The sequence below is a fragment of the Heptranchias perlo genome, chromosome 18, assembly GCF_035084215.1.
Source record: "Heptranchias perlo isolate sHepPer1 chromosome 18, sHepPer1.hap1, whole genome shotgun sequence".
NCBI classification, from domain to species: Eukaryota; Metazoa; Chordata; class Chondrichthyes; order Hexanchiformes; family Hexanchidae; genus Heptranchias; species Heptranchias perlo.
Window position 1 is genome coordinate 39,539,613 of NC_090342.1, and position 13,776 is coordinate 39,553,388.

Consider the following 13,776-nt stretch of genomic DNA (forward strand, 5'->3'; position numbering starts at 1 on the left):
TGAAATTACAACTTTAAAATTGCTATTCTCCAACATTATGTCACAGAGCCTCGGTCAAGTTTGTCATGATTGTGAGTTGGTGTTGCAATTTTAAAAATTAAAATCAAATTCACTGAAAACTTCTGGGAAGAAGTTTGCTCTGGAGCAGTTCTCCAGCAACCAAGTAGTTTGTACAGACATCTTATAGTCAAATGGTGCCAGGAACATGCCTAACCATCAACTTTTCAGCATTCAGATGAAAATACCACTGTAATTGAATATAATCAAATACATAAACTATTTATTTGCAAATATTCTGTCCTTCAGGTTACTTCCTAAATATTTATTTACAGACCACAATTTGTTTCTTTGCTGAAGCACTGATCTCACAATTTGGTGCGATGCAAGTATCACAAATGTTGATAATCACACTATGCAGCGTGGTACTGAGTTATACAGAAGGTGAAGATTCCAGGCTCAATCCCCTGGTCTGGTTTGAATCAGCTGACCTCAGTAGGGATGGCAGTGGGGCATGACAATGGGTGTCCATCCCTGAGCTATACCACTTATACATCTGGAAACATTAATGGACATGTACAATAAATACAAGATTGCACAGGTTAGGAATCATGCAGTATAGGAGGAGGCTATTAGGCCCATCATGGCTCTGCCAGTGTTAGATTTCCTTTGGAGCTATCCAATCCTATTTCAATACTTTTAATGTTATTTTCCTTCTTTGATTGCTTATCTAATTCCCTCTTAATAGGGAATTGAAACTCTGCATCAAAGGATTAAAAAAATCAGCATGCAAACTTATCCATGCTTATAGATAGGATTAGAGACATTAATAGGAGGTAAAGACAAGTTTGTCCTCGGTTCTCTTGTACCGAAAGCTGAAGGAGCACAATGTAGATATGGAAAGGCAAAAGATGGAAATAATAACGAGGTGAAGAACTGTACATCTCTCCATTTCAAGAACATCCTCAGATGTGGAACAGTCCTAGGCCTAAACATCTTGCCCTCATAAGCTAGAGGATAACATATAGTTACCATGTGGAGAAAGAAAAATGGTAATAAATTTAAATAGGAAACAAGAAAAGCCCAAATTTTGTACCATAATTGTACAAAATTGAGGAGTTGAACATCATGCACTCAAATTGCCGACCAAGGATGGGATATTAAAAGAGAAGTCAAAGCACAGGGACATATGCGCAAAGAAGGGTTTGCATGCTTCTGTATCTATAACCATACAGGTTAATGTGGGATTAGGGCTGCAGTGTTGCTTTGGTGATGTGTATTATGTGGGGTATACTGAAGGAAATAATGTAAAGGAATAACGTGCTCAGGTTTGTAAACATCTACTGCATAATTCCCAACTTACCCTGGTTCTACTCTGCAAGCTACTTTACCCAGAGGATAATAGCATTTCATCCTAAGTCAGAATTATCACACCCTCTTGCTCAAGGGTGTTGGGTGGGGATGAACAGAATACTCAAAAAGGAGAAAACAACAAAAAGAAACAAAAATTGTTTGAGATTTATGTAGCTTCATTTTTGATGAGTACCTAGAAGGAATATTCTAATCTGACCGATTAATGTCCTAAAAGAGCAATCACAGTATGAAAGCTATTTTGAAAATAATTCAGGTTTTCCTTACTTTCTGCATCTTTCCTGTCTGAGTCATCCTGTGGTAGTTTCTTCAAATAATCCTTGAGGAGTAGCTCATAGCGAGGAATTCGCTGGACGGGTTCTAACATGTGATGTTGTATTGTCAGGGAACCACAGATCTCTTGTTTCTGAAAAACAGACAAACACTGTCAAAACAGCCGAATCAAAGCTAGCACCACTAAGAAAAAAAAGCAAAATGTAAATAAGAAGTCAAAAGTAAAAGTAATTGGTTCTAGCTACTTGAAAATAGGCTGTAGATATAAAATTTATCAAGTGGAACATTGTAACTGGTCATGAAATACACAGCATAATTTTGGGAAAACAGTACATTGTACCTGTCTGTAACCCTGGCTTACTATCAGAATGTTGTAAACAACCATTCTCTCCTCGCCTGATGAATTAGTTAGTAAATAGTGTGCTCAGGTTTGATTTTTTACCTGTGCTGAGTTAGTTGATCATAGTTGGAACAATAGAGGCCCTACAATTGATCTTTGTGACCCTGGGCTACAAGGTAAGGGGTGGCGGGGGTAAAAATTTCTCAAAATTTGTTCTTGGGATGCTGGCAAGGCCACATGTATTCCTCATCCCTAGTTGCCCTGCAAAGGTGGTGGTAGGCCTTCTTCTTGAACCACTGCAGTCCTTGTGGTGACTGTTAGGTAGGGCATTAATGATTTTGATCTAGCCACGATGAAGGAACCATAACAAGTCGGGAGGGTGTGTGACTTGGAGAGGAACATGGAGATGATGATGTTTCCATTGACATTCTGCTTTTGTCCTTTTCAGTGTTCAAGTTTGTGGAGCTGTGAGGTGCTGCCGAAGTAAACTTAGTGAGTTGCTGCTGCACATCCTGCAGATAGAATCTACTGAGGCCACAGTGTGCCAGTGATAGAGGATGTTGATAGAGTCTGGTGGCAGGAAAGCTGATCGAGTGGACTGCTCTTCTCTGGATTTTGTCAGGCTTCTAGAGTGTGGCTGCACCCATCCAGGTGAGTGGTGAGTATTCCATCGCACTCCTGACTTCTGCCTTGTAGTTGGTGGGGAATCTATGAAGCGTCAGGAAGTGAGTCACTTGTTGCAGAGTACCCAGCCTCTGCCCCGCTTTCATAGTCACCGCATTCATTTAAGCTTCTGGTCAATTTGAGACCCCAAGAAAATGGCCCAAAAATTGCTGCAGGGGCACATCTCACGGTGAGCACCATGAATTAGATTGTTTAGTTCACCCTTCAGGTCGTATTATTTTTGCACTGCAAATTGCTGGAAATGCGAATTGATAATGGCACAGCGACATCAATAGGGCATCTACGTCCTCATGAACATCGGGTCCAATGGCCTATCGCCTTAGCCAATGAAGCAAAAGGATAGAGAAAGAAACAGAGCAATCGACAGAGAAGCAAATCATCACCTTCAGCCTATCACAAACTCCACTCCGTTGTCACTGACTTCATTCCCTTCCTTCTCAGGCCACACGGGACTGGTCTTGGTGTCCTGTTGAACCCTGAGCTGAGCTTTAAAACCCATGTCATATCGATCACTAAGACTGCTTAGTTGCACCTTTCCACTCTACCACCTGTCACCTCCAAACTCCTTGCAGGTCTCCCAACCTCCACCGGCCACAAACCCCAACTTGTCTAAAATTCTAGTGCACAGATAAGATCTCAGACTAAGTCCTGCTTGACCATCTCCCCTGTCCTTACTGATTCAACTCGCTACCAGCCCAACAGATTAAAATCAAAATCCTGTCCTCATCCCTAAATCCCTTCATGGCCTTGTCCTCCCTTTGCAATCTTCTCCTGCCATATATTCCCCTCCCAAATGCTCCATTCTTCTAATTCCAGCATCTCTCCCTCCCTTGGTCTTAGGGAGGTAGGTAGGTGGCACATCCTTCTACTGCCTCAGACCTACTCTCTGAAGCTTGCTCCCTAAACCTCTCCATCTCTCTCCACCTTTTAAAAATCTCCTCAAAACCCATCTCTACGATCAAACTTTTGGTCACTTACCCTAATCACTCCCTTCCTGGCTCAGTGTCTGTTATTCTTATGCCTATTTATGAAGCATCCATCCAAAGGCACTACATAAACACAAGTTGTTGTTGTTGTTGTGTTGACCACCATGTACAATAAAATATGTATGTGAATGAAAAAAAATACTTGAGCTGTTCTGTCAAGGTGTATGAAATTGCCTGAACCTTACCCTTTCATTACCACCTCAGGTTCAGCCACAAGTTCAAATGCTGCAATGGATATTTGAGATTACAATTGCACCTTTAAAAGTAATGGTTGCTGAAGTATTTATACTGTCACCACAATACTAACTAGGTCTGATTATAGGAGTTTTATTTTAAGAAGATATTAATCACGCCTGTAGTTATGGAGTCGTATCATCCTTTCTGGTTACCTGAATGTCCTCGACGATGGCTTTGAACTGTGGTGATCTGCTCATCCACGTTTTCAGTAGCTCCATGGCCTTTTCAAAGTTTTTCACGTACTCTGCATACATCTTCAGAAATGGGGCCAATTTCTGCAAAATATCCCCTATCTGTGGTGTAGTATTCCTACAGGGGATAAATTCAAGCATTATAGAAAACAGTTCTTAAGAACAATTACTGAGCCCACAACACAATGCACTGGGCCTCCAATATGTGGTGTGATGGAATGTTAGCAAGTAGGTTGGTGCTCATGATTCCCCAAGCAGTGAATTTATGGAGAAAACCATTTATAAATTCAACAGTATACCTTATGTAAAACGACAGATCTTAGTGATTTCAAGGTTGTAATCTCGTTCTGTCACTGTCCATTATTCTCTATTTAATCACAAATATATTCTAAGGCAACAAAAAGAGAGATGATTAATGAGAAAATTACATCAGAGTTCTCAGATGCCACAGATATTTCTAGGCACTGAAAATGTTAAGTTGTTCCACACAGGGTTTGGGTCAGTCTCGTCTCTGTAGATGTGAGAAACTGTGTGGTTTGAAAAGGTGGTAGGTTTTTCTCTGTGAACAATAATTAACAGACAGCATCTATTGAATACTACTGCATCTCCTGTGGCATTGTGCATAGAGAATGAAAGGATATTACATAGAATTTACAGCACGGAAACATGCCATTCGGCCCAACTGGTCTATGCTCCACGAGCCTCCTCCCTCCCTACTTCATCTAACCCTATCAGCATATCCTTCTATTCCTTTCTTCCTCATGTACCTATCAAGCATCCCCTTAAATGCATCTATGCTATTCACCTCAGTTACTCCATGTGGTAGCAAGTTCCACATTCTAACCAGTCTCTGAGTAACGAAGAAAAGGATGTGAAAACTCTTGGGTTGTAACTTCTTCCCCCCCACCCCCGACAAGGGAGGGGGAAGAGTGAGGTCCAAATGTGAAACAGGAGTGTTTTTACATCTGGTTCAAATTTCCCAGAACCAATAAGAAAAGCATGACAATTTATTTGCTATGAATACATTTAAAATGTTAAATATTTTACTGAAAACTTATAATAATTTAGCAAAATCTGCAATCACTATATCCGATATACTTTTTGGGCTGCATTTTGTGACAGAACACAGGAAAAGGTCCAAAGGCACACAGGGCAATTTTGATAAAAAGTCGATGAGGAGTTGGGAGCTCTGTTACTGAAAAATTCTAACAAGGATAGTGAGAAACACAATGGTGTGCATTATTTTGGTGAGTGTGCATAGTGGATAAGGGTATAGTTAGCTATTTATTGTTTTCATTTAATAATTGTAAAATTCAACATGTTTCTAGAAAAGGATGGCATGAGATTCTACTACGAGACTAAACCCTGAGCAGCTAATTAAACTAATTTCAACTCTAAAATATGTTATCCTTTGAAACATTCCAGATAGTGTGTTATCCTATATACACACATATTCTTTATTAGTTTAATTAGATTAGACCACATATTTTAAGTTTGTGTTAATCCATCCAGATTTACAATTTGTAAAAGAGGGATAGATGCACAACCCATTTTTTTTAAATGGAGAAACTTAGTTGAAAAGCTAAAGGCCAGAGCTGGGAAGGGGAGAGAAAAAGGAGTAAAATGGAGAAAGAATTTATATGACACCATATCACATCTCAAATGTCCCAACGCACCAGATGACTGTTTCTATGTAGAACACAAAAAAATAAACCAGGAAATAGTGATGAAATGACACCAAACTTAGGTTTTAAATTTTGATGATTGTACTAGGAAGGAAGTTAAGAGTCCCACAGTTTTGAGGTTTTGCAAAAGAATGAGTTTGAGTTGGACACTGATGAATCTTGATTTCAACACAGTGAGAATGAAGAGAGGAGGAGGAGGAGGTAGAAAAGCACATTTGGAGCTAAGAAGGGGCAATAAATCTGTCCATAGTAATAATAAAACAGAAGGAGAGCGCTTGGGGGATTGTCGATCAGACAACAAACTATTGTACTATGTCCAGAAGTAGGAATAAGATATTAGAAGAGCCTTCCAGACGTGGCAGCAGGATTCAAGGTTTGGACAGACTTGGGCTATATAGAGAATTAAGAATTGTTGAAGGCAAAAGTGAACCTGAATGGCACAAAAAAGAAACTGAATTTCTTAGTGGCAGCTTTAGCTATAGAAAAGATGTGGGGATTCTATTTGAGGCGAGAGGAGATAGTGAGGCCAAGAATATCAATTCTTGGAAGAACTAATAGAGCTAAAAGGTAAGAGTTTGTAGCTGTTGGACTTGAGAGACACAGAGAAACCTTGCCTTTGATGAATTGAAAGGAGCAACATTTTCACTGCATCATTGATGGGCATAAAAGGAGTTCAAGATGCAGTGATTCAGCACCATACTGGGAGAGGAGCTTGTGTGCACTGAAGGCATGCAATCTGATGGACATTGATGAATATACGTGGAATTATCATCAAGGAGGATAGAAATGTCTGCGATAGGTAATGCATTATTTAAATACCGATCTGTACCCTATAAACAAGCTATTTAAGTACAAGAATGAAAGCAAAAACAAAATTTACAATAATTTACTGTTAAAATTATTTGATTCAAACCATAATGAATCTGAAATAAACATTTCTTTTTTTCCACCCTGGTAATAAACTGCAGCTTATTTTTCTTATTTTATTGTATTTTCAAGAGTTTAAATTCATACATATTTCATGAAGCCAAATTTAATTACAAATATGCAGAGAGGAGTATATTGAGTCATTAAAGTTTTTTTGGCATGGTTGCACTTGTACTAGAAGCAATAGTCTTTTTGCATTCATCCGCCTTGCCCATCTATATGTGGACTGCTGCTGCTGGTCCACTTTCTCCCCCGTGAGGTAGTTTCAGAGGGGAAAGGCATGGTACCAAATTAGTTTTGAAGAGAGGGCCCCAACACTGCATCCAATTTTTTTTATTACACCACTGTGGAGTAGTGTGGGATATTTTTCCACATTAAAAGCACTATGTAAAACCAAGTTATTGCTTCGGCCACAGCTGTGCTGGCTACGGAAAGGGTTAGCCTGGTCAAAAATTGAGAATGGAACCCCTCCAACTAATTGTAATAGATTACCTCAAGTTAGATACTTTGATCATGCTTCTTCCAAGAACACAAGTTTCAAATGAACGTTGAGAACAGTCTGAGGCAGGCGAGGTCTAAGCTTTCCTTGTGGGGCCTCTTCTGGGGCTGATCCTCTTCTATCCCAAGGTGGCCTGGCTAGAAAGCCACAGAAACGTCCTTGCTCAGGCCAGAGTTAAAATTGCAGTCGGGTCCCAATGATATCATCGAGATCTGACATGCATATGTAAAGAAGGCGGCCCCCCCCCCCCTTCACCCCAGCTTTGGGCAGGTGTCCTTACCGCCCACCTCAGGAGAGCAGGTTCAAATCATGGATGGCAGGATCTCAGTGGCTCCAGGGCAGGTATGTAACTCAGGGCATTTTAACTGCCTCTCTGTCTGCTTTCCACCAGGCAAGTAGGGCTAAAATTGCCCCATTAGTTCCAGTTATCACAGATGGATCAAGTGAGGGGGCAAACACCTTTGCCATTATCAAAGATTGATTATCTATTTAATATAGAAAGGGGAAATGTAACCTTTTGTTTCAGTTTAACTTCAGAGATGGTCTTATGCTACCTTAAGACAGATCAAACAATGCAAAATCATCATAATGTTTCCTTTTCATGAAAGCCGATACTGGCCAGCATTGCAGTCTCCCTCAATGCCACTTTTTTTTTCCTCTTACACAAATTGTGCACTCAACCATTGGACACATCCAATCCCAACTTGTGTTCTCCCATGGTGAGTTCCCACACTGTAGTGAGGCCTTGCAATTTTAGGGCTATATTGTAATTTTGTCATTATGTCACAAAAACAATACTATGCTCTCATAAGCATTCCCCCTTGGTAAAAGTGTCCCTTGAAACATCACAGAACACTCAACTGGGGCATTGGCATGAGTCATTAAAATTAGGACTGTTCTGGTCAAATTTGGATATTTGAATGCCTTATTTTAGTTAAAGATTTTATATCTTAGATACATCATCCATCCAAGATCTTCAGTTTTCCTGAAGGAAAAACATACACTTCAAACCACAGTATTAACAAAATGAAATACGAAGGTTGATATCTGCTTCCTCAGTGGCTTTGTGTGCAGTACTGAGCCACACAAACCAGAAAAGCCCTAGGTGTGATCCTTGGTTTGTTCTAAGCTAGCTGATCTTACCCTGAGTATCAGTTGGGCATTAGAGTTAGGCTTGATGACCTAGGGAGGGAGGGGTGGAAGAAAAATCAGGCAAGGTTCCTGATCACTATCCAGGAGTTGGGAAGGGTGGTGGGGGGTAGGAGAGAAAGAGTGAGTGTGGGTGCGAGTGTGTGTGAGTGAGTGAGTTTTGGTGAGGACACAATCTGGTTCCTACATGATTAAATGTCTTGCTGACACTTTTTATCTAGTATCGTGCATGAAGAATTTGCACTTGGCATAGCACCGAGGGAATGCTGATACCTGTGGACAATACACCAATAAGAGTCAATGCATTTGGGAGAGGTGATATCTATAACTTCTCTCAGGAAAACTCCATGCATTATATACTATACAATGTTCTTCCCAGTAATCCATTGCCAGAAAATAAATTGCAATTTTATACTACCATTTACACCATCTTACACACAACTATTCAAATTTTTCATTTTTGTTAACTTTTAGCAGGGGAAAAAAAAAAGAAAGATTTTGAAAAGACTTACCACAGATTCATGCGTGTTTCCAGCTCTGGCAGCAAGAACTGATTGTGGAAAGTGTAAATGGATGAAATGTTGGAGAAGATTTTGGTCACTACCTCTGCAGGAAAGGAACCCTTACTATTGGCTTCCTCTAGCAGCTTAGCACAGAAAACCTGCAGAACAAATCAAGTAAAGAACTAGCCTTGACTAATTGTGCTCATATATGGGCTATAAAAGTGAATATTTACAAAAAGGTAGGTCTAGGTCCAATAGGGTTCCACAAAACAAGTTGTTTTAATATTTAACAGACACGGGCAAGAGGATATATAGTCCCAATCATCCTGTGAGGGATTCATAATATATTCTGTTTACAATGTACATGAACATTTACTTGTAAATAATTAGGCAGAGGTTTTTAAAAACAAAGTTTGGGTTCCTATGCAGCTGCAGATGGAGAGTACTACTTGGACTATTGCTGTGAGGCAAGGGTTAAGAATGATTTTATCCTTTGAATATTTTCTTTGAACAAATTGTTACACTGATTAGAATATACTACATCATAGCCATCAAATATGGAAAGTATTTCATTGATAGGATAACAAGATAATTTATTTAAAAAGCAGAGGAAAATGTCACTAAGAAGTTTCATTAAAAATAGTTGGAAAATACAGATAGTTATACTAAAAGGGTATGTATATCTTACTGAATGACTCTAAATCCCTCAATATTATAAAAAGGGAGATGCCCATACAATTACTCGCATCATTCAGTTGTCCCTTGTTACGATGTTCAATTTCCAATTAGAGGCAGCCTTGGAGCAGGCATTGTGTAGAACCCCTTTAGTGCCATCATGACATCACAAATGGGAACATTTGGAATTGAGGGTGGCGCTCTGATGTCATGGGCATTGAATCATATAGCACAAAGTCACATAAATGTAACCATGCAAAGCTCTCCGCAGCTCAAGCATTCACCCTGCTTCCAGGTACTAGTCTGTTCTGCTGGACTGCTAAATATTAAATCTAACATCACATTTACCCCGTGTTACATTAATTACCTCTGAAATTTTCTCTCACTCTCTACTGGTTGTTCCTTTTCTGGCCAATTGACTCCAGGGACAATGAAAACCTGTGACTCACATTAAAATGTCCTTCTCTTGCCTAAGTAGCCCTACGTAAGGAATCTTACAACACCAGGTTATAGTCCAACTGTTTTATTTGAAAATCACAAGCTTTCAGAGGCTTTCTCCTTCGTCAGGTGAGTGTGGGATTCCATGGAAGGTTACCGCATTTATAGTCAGAGAACAATACCTGGTGATTACAGATAATCTTTCCAACTGCCCGTTGTCAAGGCAATCAAAGTGTTCAGACAGAGATGTTACCTACAGGACCACCGAATATACAAACGGCCAGAACAAAAGACATTTGTTCTGGCCGTTTGTATATTCGGTGGTCCTGCAGGTAACATCTCTCTGTCTGAACACTTTGATTGCCTTGACAACGGGCAGTTGGAAAGATTATCTGTAATCACCAGGTATTGTTCTGACTATAAATGCAGTAACCTTCCATGGAATCCCACACTCACCTGACGAAGGTGAAAGCCTCCGAAAGCTTGTGATTTTCAAATAAAACAGTTGGACTATAACCTGGTGTTGTAAGATTCCTTATATTTGTCAACCCCAGTCCATCACCAGCATCTCCACATCCTAAGTAGCCCTCTCTCATCTATCTGTTCAACTTGAGCTGGTGGTTGATAGCAGTTGTCAAATATCATTTTGTTGTCTTTATTATTACTAATTTCTAACCAGATTGCTATGCTCTTGTATCCACCCACTCAACAGTTGTTATATCCTTCATTACCAGTAATGTCAACCCCACCTATCTTTATAGGTCTGTATTTGTGAAGTATTTTATATCCACTTAACTTTCAAAATGCCCAAAATTTGATTTCACATTTGCATTTATTGTTCTCCCCAGGTTAGGAATACACTAAGATAGACATTAAGGTTCCTCCACTTTTTCTCTTATCCCTCTCCCTTCCCTCCAAGTTTCTCTTCTGAGAGCATTGACTCTTGATGGGATATAGTTCCATGGGCCCTGGCTGTCCTCTAGATATCCGATTCTTCATTTGTGAGCCTCAACAGGGAATTTCAGCAGGCTTTTCGAACACTGGGGGAAGGGACCACATGAATTCAGTTCTATCTTCACCCAACATCAGTTTTCCAGCAGAAATCAATGAATAGCAATCGTAACTATCAAATGCAAAAAGTGATCAGTTTGAGTTGTGCTTCTCTAGTTAGCTCTTCTTCCATATTGCAATCCTCCTGCACTGCCTTAATAAGCCATGCAGCCAAGGAATCCACAAACCATTACAAGGCAAATAAAGCTCTGTTAGATTTCTTCTTTTAGACTAGCAAATAAAAAAGGAGAATGGCCATTTTCCCTCTGCAAATTTCTCACTAGCAAAATTGCAAGAATGTGTAACGTTGAAATAGAAGGTTCCTGGGAATTTTGAATTTTATCCAAAGTGTTGAATTCAAGAATAAAAAAAATGCAATTATATAGTGACTTTCATGGCCTCAGGACATCCCAAAGCACTTTACAGTCAATTAAATACTCTTGAAGAGTAGTCACTGTTGTAACGTAGGAAATGTGGCAGCCAATTTGCACAAAGCAAGGTCCCACAAACAGCAATGTGATAATGACCAGATAAATAAATAAAGCAACAGTTATTAACATGCTTGTAAAAAGGAAAGACACTGAACAAATCCATCACTAACCTGGTCTAAAAGATGAAGTTTGTTGACATAAGCTTTTTCTGTTAGCAGAAGCTCATTAGCAATCTTGTACAGCTTCTCTTCATTTGTCTCCTGCTAAGAAAAACAATTTGTACTTATATAGAACTATTATAAATGACTGATAAATGCAAAGTGAGCCTGGCTATGACGATTCCACAATCAAATAGCCCAGTAACACTCCCCATCCAGGGTCACGCATGGAGAATGGCCACTGGGGAGGTATCCACTGGGGGGCTGACACCAACACTTGTGGAATCATATCTCAGCAAGAATGAGATGTTATGATGATGAATAGGATATGGTGGCACACTATCAGGTTCAGCTTGAGTGAACAGCCAGGAAGAGGGCAGGACAGGGAGGTTTTTTTTGGGGTGGGGGGGTGCTAAATATGGTGGCTGTGGTCTCACCAATGTTAAACTGGAGAATGTTCTGGCTCATCTGTGATAGTGTTGGATAAGCACATTATATAGCATGTACAGCACAGAAACAGGTCTTTCGGCACAATTGCGTTTATGCTTCACACGAGCCTCCTCCCACCCTCCTTCCAACTATCAACATATCCTTTAATTGCTTTCTCCCTCATGTTCTTCTCTAGCTTCCTCTTAAATGCATCTATGCTAGTCACCTCAACTACTCCTTGTGGTAGAGAGTTCCACATTCTAACCACTCTCTGGGTAAAGAAATTTCTCCTGAATTCCCTATTGGATTTCTTAGTGACTATCTTATATTTATGGCCCCTAGTTTTGGACTCCCCCCACAAGTGGAAACATCTCTACGTCCACCCTATCGAACCCCTTCAAATTTTAAAGATCTCTCAGGTCACTTCAATTCTCCATTCAACCGAGCTCTTAATGTTGGTCACTCTGCTGTAGGCACCTTCCTACAAGGCTGGGATAGAAATCCAGACAGTGAGTTGGTTCTAGGCTGCTGCTTTACCCTTCAAAGTGACTAGTTGAAAAGGGGCATTGCCTGACCAGGGGATTGCCTAAGTACTCTCCAGGCTTCAGATGGAGATCCATACAGGGAAATTGGGGAGAAATAAAAGGAATGTGTAGATTCTACTTAACAAAATCACTTGAACTCTGAAATATCTGTGCCTTGAGGAGCGAGTCAACACTTGGACAATAGATCAAGGAACCACTTCTCAAACACAGTCTGTGCCATTTAAATTTTGGCTAAACCCCCTTCATTTCCCTTACAGATAGCCATGGAAGCTGTCCTGCCAAGCAGAAGGAGATGTTAAGTTTTACTGAAGTGTGTACTTTGACTATCTATACACTCTGGGCTGGACTTATTTCATCAGCAGATTTACTGCATTAGACCTGTTCTTAAATATAGAAACAGGAGTACACCAGTCAGCCGCTTGAGCCTGTTCTGTCATTCAGTTAGATCATAGCTGATCTGTATCTTAACTCCATCTACCCACCATAGTTTTGTAACCCTTAATACTCTTGCCTAACAAAAATCTATCAATTTCAGTTTTGAAATTTTCATTTAACATCAACAGCGTTTTGGGGGAGTGAATTCCAGATTTCCACTAACCTTTACGAGAAGAAATGCTTTCTGACATCACCCCTGCATGGCCTAGCTCTAATTTTAAGGTTATGCCTCCTTGTTCTGGACTCCCCCACCAGAGGAAATAGGTTCTCTCTACCCTATCAACTTCTTTGATCATCTTAAATGCTTCAATTAGATCACCCTTAATCTTCTATATTCAAGGGAATACAAGCCTAATCTATGCATCCTGGCCTCATAATTTAACCCTTTTAGTCCCAGTATCATTCTGGTGAAATGTTATGGTTGGTAGCAGAGAGGTAGAGTTGGGTGTTGTCAACGTAAATGTGGAAGATGGTCCCATGACTATGTTACTCCTCAGTAATATTATCCATAAACATGAGAAAAAAAGCATAGGGCCATGGAAAGAAATATGGAGTACTTTCAAGGTGGCTATGCTGGGCCAAGAGAAGAAGCTATTTAGAGTGTGGTGCTGGCTATTTTGAAAAGATAGGAATTAAACTGAGTCCCACTGAGGAGTGGCAGTGGAGGAGTGATCAACCATGTTGAACTCTGAAAAGGACAGGAGGGATAGTGCACCACAGTGATAGTAGAGGTCGTTGGTGTTCGTGCTTTTGGCAGGACAAGAAGAGATTTG

General features: G+C 40.1%; 1 protein-coding gene across 6 annotated transcripts in view; it reads right to left on the reverse strand.

The window, feature by feature from the left end:
* LOC137334786 (FYVE, RhoGEF and PH domain-containing protein 4-like) overlaps positions 1-13,776 on the reverse strand; it is a 252,962-nt gene that overhangs the window by 26,189 nt on the left and 212,997 nt on the right. For 5 of the 6 annotated variants that reach the window (XM_067999752.1, XM_067999755.1, XM_067999757.1 and 2 more), the window contains 4 exons: positions 11,607-11,699; positions 8,852-9,000; positions 4,041-4,197; positions 1,636-1,774 (listed from right to left, as the gene is read on the reverse strand). In XM_067999752.1, coding sequence (XP_067855853.1) covers positions 1,636-1,774; positions 4,041-4,197; positions 8,852-9,000; positions 11,607-11,699 — 538 coding nt within the window. The remainder of the gene's footprint in view (positions 1-1,635; positions 1,775-4,040; positions 4,198-8,851; positions 9,001-11,606; positions 11,700-13,776) is intronic. The other variant, XM_067999753.1, reaches the window with a different exon arrangement.